This window comes from Populus alba, chromosome 2 (assembly GCF_005239225.2).
Source record: "Populus alba chromosome 2, ASM523922v2, whole genome shotgun sequence".
Classification (NCBI taxonomy): Eukaryota; Viridiplantae; Streptophyta; class Magnoliopsida; order Malpighiales; family Salicaceae; genus Populus; species Populus alba.
This window is the reverse complement of record NC_133285.1, coordinates 6,640,193-6,652,134: the sequence shown is the minus strand read 5'-3', so window position 1 is coordinate 6,652,134 and position 11,942 is coordinate 6,640,193. Positions and strand designations below refer to the sequence as shown.

At 34.0% G+C, this 11,942-nt stretch overlaps 2 protein-coding genes across 2 annotated transcripts; both read right to left on the bottom strand.

Annotated features, from left to right (window-relative positions):
• Nucleotides 1-1,481: 1,481 nt before the first annotated feature.
• Nucleotides 1,482-4,216, bottom strand: LOC118042139 (uncharacterized). Its single transcript, XM_035049717.2, has 2 exons — nucleotides 3,985-4,216; nucleotides 1,482-2,179 (listed from the first exon to the last, which is right to left on the bottom strand). Exons 1-2 carry the CDS (start codon nucleotides 4,091-4,093, stop codon nucleotides 1,572-1,574), a joined length of 717 nt encoding a protein of 238 aa, XP_034905608.1. The 5' UTR covers nucleotides 4,094-4,216; the 3' UTR covers nucleotides 1,482-1,571.
• A 5,836-nt stretch (nucleotides 4,217-10,052) lies between these two features.
• Nucleotides 10,053-11,942, bottom strand: LOC118042306 (acyl carrier protein 1, mitochondrial). The gene is made up of 2 exons (XM_035049948.2): nucleotides 11,676-11,942; nucleotides 10,053-10,471 (listed from the first exon to the last, which is right to left on the bottom strand). Exons 1-2 carry the CDS (start codon nucleotides 11,865-11,867, stop codon nucleotides 10,295-10,297), a joined length of 369 nt encoding a protein of 122 aa, XP_034905839.1. The 5' UTR covers nucleotides 11,868-11,942; the 3' UTR covers nucleotides 10,053-10,294.

Below are 11,942 nucleotides of genomic sequence, written 5' to 3'. Positions count from 1 at the left end.
CTGCTTGAGATTATTTGCATGTAGAATGATACTTCTCCAATTTTTAAGGACCTTGTCCGAGAGATTCTATCACTACATGTCCAACATTGATGGAACTTAACTTGGAAAATTTCAACCCTGTTATAGGTTTTTTCTTACAAACACGCCACCTTATTATAAATTATAATTATAATAATTATTAATATCAACATTATTAATCAACAAAGAAACTAAAACACGATAGTGTTTTCCTGTAGTGTTTCTATTTATCATCTCACGAATCACTATCCATGAGCATTATTCTTTATGCAATTTTTCGTTCTTGGTCCCGCACATTTTACTTTTAATTCATTTTGGTCATCAAGTTTTTGTTTCTTTTAATTTGACATTTAGAAGTTTTATTTTGCCGTCCTTAATTTTCTACAATGTAGTGTAAATAATTAGCTAGTAAAAGAGACTAAAAGATTTGGAATTTTTATTATTCCATCTCTCTCATTCCGCTGTTTTGGTCACTGTCCACACTATTTTTTTTTCCTTTCAAGCCCTTGAAATCTTGACCTTTTTAAAAATTGCTATTTGTTTTATTTTGAATCTTTTCTTAATTAAAATTATTTTTAAATTTCATCACTTAATATTTGATTTAATTTTATTTTTATATCAAATTTTATCCTCATTCTTTAACATTGGATTGGTTTAATGATTGAGTTTTATATTCGATTCAATTTACTTTCTACGGCGTTACTGACTAGATCGCAAATGTGACAGGCTAACTTGGATCTACTGAGTCTATTTATTTTAAAAATATTTTTTTATATATATTTATCATTCAATATTTGATTTGCAGAAACTGAGATTTATATACGTGTGTGTATTTTATATGAGGGTATTTTGTTTTTATTTATTTTTTGCTATGTTTGTTTTGTTATTAAATAAGATCATTTAAACATTTTAAAATTACTATATCATTCATGATATAAACAGACATTTATTTTTTGTATTTAATGATTGCTATTTTTTTGTTTAGTTTATCTTATATCATTGATTTTTTTAATATTATATTATTAAACTAACTGAAATTATTAAATCAAGTAAAGTACAGGACCGAGTCTAAACTTTTTCTTGCTTTAAAAACGTTACTATCGCCAAATTTAATCCAGCTTGAAGCATGAAGCATGAAGCTGGCTACCAATTTAGTGAACGCAAAATTTTGCGAATTTCTCTCATTCCTGGGAGATAGATATGGATCTAACTGTTGTGGTTTTTACCCTTTAGCAAATACAAGATTCACATTCCACTCCTCCATCTCCTTTGCAGGAAAAAGCACCACGGACTCAGCTTGTATTATTAATTAATAGGAACTGTAATTTGTTGATGATACCCATGGTAAATAACTTTCAGACCAAGATCAGTGTTCCTTCTAGTCTACTTAGAGCATTAGTCTGCAAATGAGTCACGATCGCATGAACATCAATATGGTAAAAGAAATCGATAAAAGTGGAAGGAAAAAAAAAACTACAACTCATCTTCAACAACCAAAAATAATGTCCTCCCACCTATATAACAAAATCTCCATGACTGCCTCAGCAAATCATTCACATCATTACAAACCAAGTTTGATACAAGTGTTGTAGCAGAAAAATATTTAGAAGAACCAAGGTCATAAAATTGTTGAGAAACACAGGGATCCTCTGTCCGCTACTGCATGGAAAAGTGCTCCCACTAAAGCACCCATTCTTTTGCTTGATCCCTTCGCCGTTATCTTCAAGAACAAAAGTGGAATTTGTCTGGCCATCACTGAATAAAATACACCAAAAGAAGGAACCTTTACGAGCCCCAACCAAGCCTACTCCCACTTCTGTGTGTGATTTATTTCTAATCAGGGATAAAGCTTTACTGTCCTTGACAAGAACATGGGAAAAGGCTAGTGATGGCTCAAGGTACTTAGCCTGACAACCTACGACATGGCCAGTTATGGTGCCAAAAGTGGGCAGCTCCACACCACAGTTCGGACCAAAAACCTCAGTAAAGTCATCTTCAGGTGGTTTGCAATTCACAACACCATTGCTGGTGCAGTTATCCTTGCATAATTCAACATACTGCAGAGCCATGCAGCCAAGGCCGGGGCTGTCATTCAGCTCTGGGAGTTTCTGAGCTGTTCGGTTCTTATTGATGATATCAACAAGATCATTTGCAGGGTTCCCTGATATCAACAGCATGTAAAAATGCACCGTAAAATAAAAAAAGGAGTATGTTGATGGGCAAATACAGCAACCAGCATTTATTATTATCAAAATCTCTCAATTATCCACATCTAAAGCATACGTTCCAACTTTTCAAGTGCTTAAAAATCCTTTAACGTTTTCATCGAGCAACAACATGTGCAAGTAACAATTCACCATAAATCTGTGCAGGCGCAAGACAAGTTCAACCCAAGTGCTCAAGAATCCTGTATCCTAAATCTTCTTATGATATGCATGTCTCTGTACACGGGTGGGTTTGCATTATATGGAGAAAAATTGTATTCTGGTGCTAAGTTTGTCCTCTGGAAACAAAAGTAGTCTCACAATTCTTCAAGTATTCCTAGTGTAAATGGTCAAATGATATAATAGGGTAGATATGGAAGTTTAATTGTTTCCTACTAGGATGAAAACCATGTTGAGTGACTAACTAAAGTTTGCCTTGCCTTGTCCGGATTATCGTTTGGGAGTGTGGTTGTGGTTGTTTTTTAAAGTGTTTTTTACTTAGAAATGTATCAAAATAATATATTTTTTTATTTTTTAAAAATTAATTTTGATATCAGCACATTAAAATGATTTAAAAACACTAAAAAAAATATTAATTTAAAATAAATAAAAAATATATATTTTAAAAAATATTTTTAAAACATAAAAATAAAACGGTAAAGCTTTTAAAGGATGCAGCCAAGAACATAATTTCAGGATTAAGACAGATAGAAGACTCGGCTCGTTGATACATGCTTCTCTTCATTCATCATAGCAGCTAACACGGGAGGTCCAGACAGAAGCTATACTTAATGCCTCCAGATATATATTTAAAAATTGATTTGAGTAGGTATTGTATGCATTTTTTTCCCTTTACAAGCATAATTACATCTAGCTCTAGGATCCAGGTCGCGTTTTTGGATTTTTTGGGATGAATAAGCTGCCTTTAACCATATGAAAAGACCAATTAGAAGAGGGCTATAAATATTTCAACACAAGGAGGTGGTGCAAACAGTAGGGGCTCGCTTCGAGATTTTGGGAAAAAACAAAGTACATGCTATGTCAACTATGGATAAACATATGGAATCACCACAACAGTCACGCCCATAAATTTTAGGATTATTAAAAATTTATATAATTATTAACTTTAAATTTATAAAATTAATTGATATACACAACCTGACTCCACATTAATTAAAAAAAAATGCATAGAGGTGAGCCATTCATGTCAACTTTCTGCACTTAAGCATTGACAAAGTCTCAGCATTGTATGATTACTTGTGAGATAGAACAATACAATTAGTCAGGTTTTCTTTTAATGGGATAATAGAATCAAAACAAAATCTATATACTAAAAAATAGAACTTTAAGCTTTCTTGGTAACAAAATGCAAGAAGATGCCAGCAATTGAGGGTCTATTGAGTAACTAGTGCTACCTAAAACTTCATTTTTAGGAAAGCCAATTACTTATAATCTTTAAGTTTTAAGTTCAGATTCTTGTCCTTTCTGTTTCAACACTTCCATTCTCACAAAGATCTAAAGTTTCCCAGCATTAGATAATTAAACTATGAAAACTTCCTGCAACCAAACAGAGAATGAAAAACCTCAAAATCAATAAAAAGAGAGTGCAAGACCTTCCATTGCAAATTATCAGTCAATAACCCATATATTAAACTGTATAAAAACTAATTGATGGGCATATTAGGGGAAAAATCATGGGGTTGCAGTAGCATCGCATTCTCAGAGAGAACGTGAAAAATAAAGCAAAGCAAAAGATTATTACCTTGTTGGCTGGCGCAAACAGCATTAGCTAGGAGTAGCTGGCAAAGCACAATCCACTTCCATTCACAGCAACGAAAATAATGCTTCTTCTTCTTCATCACCATCATCATTGCTAGAGAGAATGGAAAGGAAAGAAATACAAAAGGGGTCTCACTTCTTTCCCAACATTCTAAAGGAAAAGAAAATTGTCTGTATTTTCCGGGAAAGAAAATTGTATGTTTATTTATAATGGGGATAAAAGTTTTGCAGATATTAAGGACAAATAATGAGAATGGTGGTCCCTAAGGACTAGGAGTAGCCGTTGTTGTGCTTTGGGATTATTTTTGTTTTTCATGTTCTCTTTTCCTTTCTGACAGCTCCGTTTCGGACTGCTGTTCGACTAGAGTTTCATATAAAAAAAATATTTTATTTATTTATTTTAGTATTATTATGTTAATATTAAAAATATATTTTAAAAAATAAATAAAATATTATTTTAATATATTTTAAAATAATTTTTTTTTAAATAATCAATACCATAATTACCAATACCCTTTAATCCTTAAAGAAAAATTGACCGCAGATACTGAGGCACCTCCTTTAAAGAGGGACCTACCTACCGTTTTCACGCGGACTCCTTGTCCTGGATCACGGCCATCGAGAGAGATCAAGTTTTCAAGGTCCATTACCCTCAGTTTCTTCAAATAGTTCGACAGTTCCAACTTCCAAGGGTTAGATTCACTCTGGGCTCTCGAACTTGGGCTTTCTTGGGAAAATAATCGTCTTCAAAATAAAACAAAACTGATTCCAGAAAGAAACAAAACACCGTTTCCTTTTATTGGGGGGGTTGGGTTTTTGCAGAGAATTACTGGGGTTTAGGCAAGTCAGAATGGAGGGGTTTAAACAACTCTGGTAACTTCATGATCTTAAACATTGTTGGGCTTTCGAATTTTTCTTTCTTATTTAGCTTTCCCGGTTCTCACAAATGATGATGATTTTGATTGATATTGATGATGATGATGATGAAAATAAAAACAGGGAGCATATGCAGTCAATGGATCGCACATCAGAGAAGATTGCCTATGGTGGTATGTTTCCAATCCCCAGTTTCGCTTGCTTTTAAATTTTTTATCTTTTGTTAACATTTGCGGGTGGTCTTCTTGTTTGTTTGCCAGCGGGTGTTGCCGCTGGAACTGTAGGAGGAGTTGCTGGTGTAGTATGCGGCACTAAAATGGCCTTTGACTGGTTTGTTAAACTTCTCTCCTTTTTTTAACTAATTTTTTTTGAGCATGTTCTTAAGTCGATCAAGTATTAATTGTTGGTATTTAATAGATTATAGTGGTGATTAATTAAAAGCTTTATTTATTGCAGGTTGATTGACCGCTACGATGAACTCGAGACCAGGAGTATTGAAAGGTTTCTTAAACTATCTCTAACAGTATATGTCTTCTCTTAGTATAAATTTCACTATAATATGTTGACATGTTTGTGTTAAGTTGGTTGTTTGCATTTGTGTTTGTATTCGTAAATATTTGCTTTATATGTTTCATTTTGAGATTATTCTGTGACTGACAGCATCAATCCACTTGCATATTCTCTTTATGTCTATTTGTTATGACTTGCAACATGTGATCATTGAGGTTAGAGAGCTACATGCTTCTTCTTGTTAGTTGAACTTTCATTGCTATTAATTGATGGATGTTGATTTTGGTAGGTATAATTAGCAAATGCTACTAATCATGAATATTTGTTGCTTGTCTTATAGTTTGATTTTTCTCTCCTATTAAGGTGTTCATGAATGTTCTTTGTTTTAGATGGAGGAAGCCCAAGCTAGATACTTAAATTGAGGAATAGGAAAATGATTCTTTGAATCCAAGTTTACTGGATTTACCCTTTTCTTTTTTTTCGACAAGAAAGAAAAACTATCACCTGGCCGCGAACTTGATAAAAATGTGGTTGTTTGTGTTTGATGCATTTAATTTTTGGCTGCAACAACTTATTGATGGTGCCATTTTTTCCTTGCTCTCAGCTTGCTGCGTCTTTAACTAGTTTTGTTCATTTTAATTGCTATTACTGACTTTAGAGTTGCCAATCGCTGAATTGGTTGTTGACTTTCAGGATCATGCGGAAAATAGATGCAAACAGGAGGGACAGAAACAAAGGGGTTTCGGTCGCATCAAGGAGCATTCTCACAGAACCTAAATCAGATGTAATCATTTTCATTATTTCATTCACAATTCATCCCTTTATTGCAAAAGCATACACAATTCATCACTTTATTGCAAAAGCAGAGTAATGAATGTGCTATGGATACTTGTCATGGGAAAGATCGTTGCCATCTACTTGTATGTGCAAAATGTTCCATCGCATCTATGATTAAAGGTTTCCATCAACCATAACATAGTTTTCCTGATGATTACTTGCTTTAACTTATGCATTAAACTCAGTAGATGCATGCCTGCATCATATTTCACAAGCACATAAACATTCACATAGCCCATGAAACTGTCTCTATTATGTCCTCGTATAACTCTATAAATGCTTCTGTTTGTTTGCTTCATTTTCTTCTTCTTATTGGAGTGGGGAGAAGAGCATTCAAATTGCTACATGACTAATAATAGCTCACGAATGATGGCTGTGATGTTTGTTTTACAGGGCATGTAATGATGTTGAAGCACTCAGGAGAACCCGTGGTAAAGTCCAGGTGCAAGCTGTGTCCTGCCTTTTTGGTCAGATAGACTCGGAAGGCAGATTTGAACTTAGAATCTAGTCCCTTTTTTTCCGTTACTTTGATATCCTTTCGTACAAAACTGATAACGATAGATGATTCATGGAAATTGATAGGTAGAGATGTTAGTGATTGCCTCCATATTCAGGACTCATAGTTTAAGCTCGAGTAATTTCTTGGTTTGGATCAGCTTGTGTCCATAACTGCTAAATGAACCTTTGATGTGTTTTAGAATGTTTTGAGGTGCTGTTCCTGGCTACCCGCAATCTTTTTCTGTTTTCTGATGTTAAGATTTGAGCTATATCTGTCCACCCAACCTTGTTTTATGTTTCATGGTTTGGATCAGCTTGTGTCCATAACTGCTATAGTGCCGATTGCAATCTCAAGAACACAAGCTTTCCGGTAGAGTTGATAGGATAGTTCACTTGAGTCATTGATGCATTAGGATTTGCCAGGATGAAACGAGCGCGACTGAGTAGCTCCGGACAACCATTCACTTCATCAGTTGAGGATTTGTTTTGTTTTGGGACCGATGCTCGGGTCCAGCTATGTTATGCGTTTTAAGGGGAAAAGAAAGTAAGAAAACTAGAGCTAAAAAAGTACCATGCATCTACGTATAGCAAATTATGATTTAGTTCCGGCTGTCTTGATGATTTTGCAACCTAGTCCTCTTGGTTTTGAAATTCATCGATCCATGGATTGGAGAAGTCCAGATTAATACATTTATTTTGTTTCGAGGTGAGAATGGGAAATTTGTCATGAAAAACTAATTAAATACTAGTTTGTTTTTACGTATTTTTTTTGTTATTTTTAAATATTTTAATATATTTCTAAAAAAAATTAAAAAACCTCCCATCTTATTTCAAAGATCCCTTTATAACGTATACTGTTATTGTTGAAAACTTTCTTGATATCTCACTGTTTTTGGGTCCTTGTTGATTTGATGTAAGGGAGGCGCCTCCATGATGCGGTGGGATCGGATGATTTGACCCGAAGCCTGCCATGTAGCTTATCTTCTTTGGATTTGATCCAAATATCTAATCAACCTGTAAGTTCATGTACATCCATCATATTAATTTTGATAATATATGATACATGGGCTGAGATATTAGTTTTGTTTGGTACTTATGAGAGTGATTGATACTCGCTTTTCTGCAGCTCGTACCAATTTAAAAAATATATATAAAAAGAATACACAACATAAAAAAATATATCTAATGTCTATGAATAGTGTTATGCCACCCTCAGCTATTCCTTGTGGCTGCGGGGAGCGCACCGTAAGGGCTGCCCTGGCTTGAGATTATTTTTTATTATTAATATTAGTATCAGGTGAGTTTCCTCATAATTTTATAATTAATTAATTCTATAAACTCTAAAATTAATAATTATATAAATTTTTAATGATTTTAAAATTTATGGGGCTCAAATTGATAATCTTTTGAGAACAAACTTAGAGCCTGATAATTGAGTTATATTTTTTAATATTATTTAAATTTATTTTTTATGTGATTTTTTAATATTTTTATAATAAAAAATATTTTTTTACACAGATAATAACGCAATGAGGCATTTTTTCATCGCTATCTCATCTCACAATCAAGAGACAAAATGCCACCCTACCACCGAAAGGGTAAGCTACACGACACTACCAGCTACCCTGACGTCTCTAATCCTCATCTTTTAAAATGGTTTCACTCGCCAACAAAATAAAAGAGGAGACAGAACACACACAGAGAACACTCATCTCTTCACTATACTCGCAGTAACTCTCTACTTTAGAGACATCTCCGCTTCTAAAAACACTCATTTCTATATTACACATGACAAAACACTTATTTTATCTTCTTGATATTTTTACTTGTTTGTTTTTCTGAACAATTAAAGTTAAAAATTGACTTAAATATTATAGTCTTCAAAGCAATAGAGATCAAATCTAAATAAAAAAATAAAAATAAAAATAATTAACATTTTATAAATTATTTCAAATACAATAAGTAACAATAAAAAAAATGAGGATAAAATTTGATAGATAAAAAATTTCAATAAAAAATAATAAAGAAAAGCAAAGAACAATTATAAAAATGAGGATCAAAGTTAATATAAAAATTAAATTTTAAAAGATGAAATTAAAAAATAAATATTCAAAACAAAATATGTATAGCAATCAAAAATTTGAGGAAAAATTTAATATAATCAGTAAATAATATGATATTTTTAAATTTGTCACAACTTTCAGAAAGTATTTTTCGTCTAAATTTTATAAGAAAACACTTTCCTGAAAATTAAGCTAAATTTTTTTTTAACTGAAAAATATTTTTTGTTGATTAATTTTTTTAATGGTAAACAAATATAAAAAATTTAAAAAAATTATTTTCCGGAAAATAATCATAATGTAAAGAAACATGGGAGAAAACCATTTGTAGGCAGTGACAGCTGCTCCCTCCCAGGCTACGGATGATTGGAACGAGGCTTTCATTCTACACGGGGCCCATGGCTATATTCATCTTCAAGAACAAAAACGAGGAAATTTTGATAGACCACATTCCACCAAATATGATATTGTAGATGTAGTAAAAAAATTCATCCATGAAATGCTTGTCATGTTGCGACAAAAAACCTTCTTCAAAAGGAAAGTGACGGTCACCACAACGGTCTATGGGATAAAAAGTTAAAAACCAACGATCAAGTCCAAGTCATGATGGAATTTCTCCAATATAATGTAACAGGTCAAATTCAAAAGAAAATCACGACTTAAATATAGTGCACTGAATTTTGTTTGTGATCTATTAGGCAAACTGACTCTTCCTCCTGACTCGAGGGGGCAAAATTGACAAACATGGCCTTATAGTCTCAAGGATGCAGCACCTTTACTCATAAATGAAGATCTGTATAGTCAGCATTCCATAAAAATGGCATTGCATAGTAAGGGACGATACATTCTTTCTATCCACTTCAACATGAGAGTAAAATGCCCAGAATTTTACTATATGAAACTTGCAACAGTGTGTGCAGCAGCACAGCAATAGCACCCATGTTTTCAAACCATTTCTCCTCAAGAACAATGCACCACGAGACCAATCCTTGTAACCCAATCATACAAGGAAGTGGAAAGAACTTAGGGTTCATAAACTCGAATAGCAATGGCAGGCAATCAAAGCAGCAACATGAGAACAATGTACGCCAAGACCAACACTTGAACCTACACACACAAGGAAGCATAAAGTAAAGCATGCTGATCTCGAAAACAAGATGCATGCATCAGAGAAGTCCCTTGCAAGTGACAAATAGCCACCAAAGTAACAATGCACCACACAATGAAACCCATGAACAAAAGCAGCGGCAGGAAACTGGAGCTTCCTAAATGTGAAAAGAAATTTTTTGCCATTGAGTACTTCCTCGCAAATGGAAACTAGCGATCATTTGGTACTAGAAGCATAATGAAGTCAAATGGCAGTTCTGCCAATGCTACTCTTATCAAACAGACTAAGATTATTTCCAATCCCAGCATGAGGATCAAATCCATACAAACACTGAACAAGGAAAACAACAAAACAGAACGTCATTGTCTTCCACGAAATTCAGGGAGGGAAACCATATGCTCAAATCAACTAGCCAGCGGATGGTTATGAATGTACTCAATAGCAAGGTTACAAGAGTCAATCTTATCTGCTTCCTTGTCTGGAATTTCAAGCTTGAACTCCTCTTCTAGAGCCATTACAATCTCCACATTGTCCAAGCTATCCAAGCCCAGATCTTTCTGGAAATGGACTTCAGGAGTCACCTGCAGATAATCATTTGGAATCCAACATCATTAATTTTTTCCCTGTCTGGAAAATGAAGATGCTTGATTTAAACAATAAAGATAAGTGGAACTACAGAGGCAAAATTTGGCATGACATATGGATGTGGTTGCATAGGTGATTTTATGCTCGATATAGAAAATGAAAATATATGCTAACATAGTAATTGAGAGGCCAGGCAGCAAGCATGAGGCTCAATAATGGAAGAAATGTCTCTTGGTGTGCTTGTTTGTATCTCACGAATAAAAAGAAGCTCCAGATTTACTCTGCCAGGGTAGCCCACAACTTATTCTATTTTGCCTTCCGATTCTCTTCTCTCTACAGAATAGACTGCATAATTCTGTAATTGAAAAGCTGCTATTATAAATCCTACTTACTTTTCTATTTTCTACAATCGGGAGTTTAGCTCCCATTTGTTTGCTTATTTAAAGCTCCATAGAAGGTAGTGGCTCCTGCTTTCTCCTTTGATTAAAAAAATTTAAATTATTCGGAAAAAATAACAATAATGGAAACAAGAATTACCCCTTGTGTGTGAGCTAGGAGATTAGCCGCAGGTAACATTCACATGAGAATGATATAAAAGCCATGAAGAGTTATGTCCTGTGAGTGAGCTATAGCAATGAACAAGATATGCTACCCAAATGGAATTAAGGCCTGCAGAGATGCAGTATATGCCTATCTAGAAGTTTAAAAACCGATCGGTTTCTTCTAGGTTGAGGCATCAAAAATTGGATATCCGCGCCACCCAAACAATGTGATCTTAATGTTGTATATAGCCAGTACAAAAACAAAACAAAAGCCACTAAATTCTAAGCATTCACAGAGAGACAGAGCACAAGGAAATAAGGAAAAAGATAAACAAGAAGAAAGCAAGAGACAGTTAGAAAAGACCTCAGAATCCTAGATTGCATATTTTATATTATTTATCAAGGTCAGAAAATTGAATAATCATCAACTTCATACTAAACATTTTCTAATAACTCAGTTAATGTCTCTTCACAGATTTATTCTATATTTTTTTCCAAATAACATTCAAAACCTAACCAGGATTCTGAAAGATGATTAAATTAATTAGAAAAACAAAAAGGTAAAAGATGAAATCAAATGAATCTAAAGCACATTGAAATTGAAAGGCAAATAAAATTGAAATGGAATGGAATGGAATGAAAGGGAGTTCGGTCTGACCCTGGAAGGATCGACTTTAGGGAAGCTCTTGACAACAGAGACAACTCTGTCGACGACCTCTTCCTTAGTCAGATGGTCATCATGCGACGACATTAACCGGACTGAACCGGACGGAGCACATGGATTTGTCTTGAGTCTTAGGGTTTGCACCGGCACCCGAATGTGGTGTAGCACGGCTGCTCTCAATGCCATTTTCCCCTCAGTCTCTCTTTCAATTTCACTTGGGTTTTTGGACTCAACTGATGAGAATATAGTGCTTGGATCGTT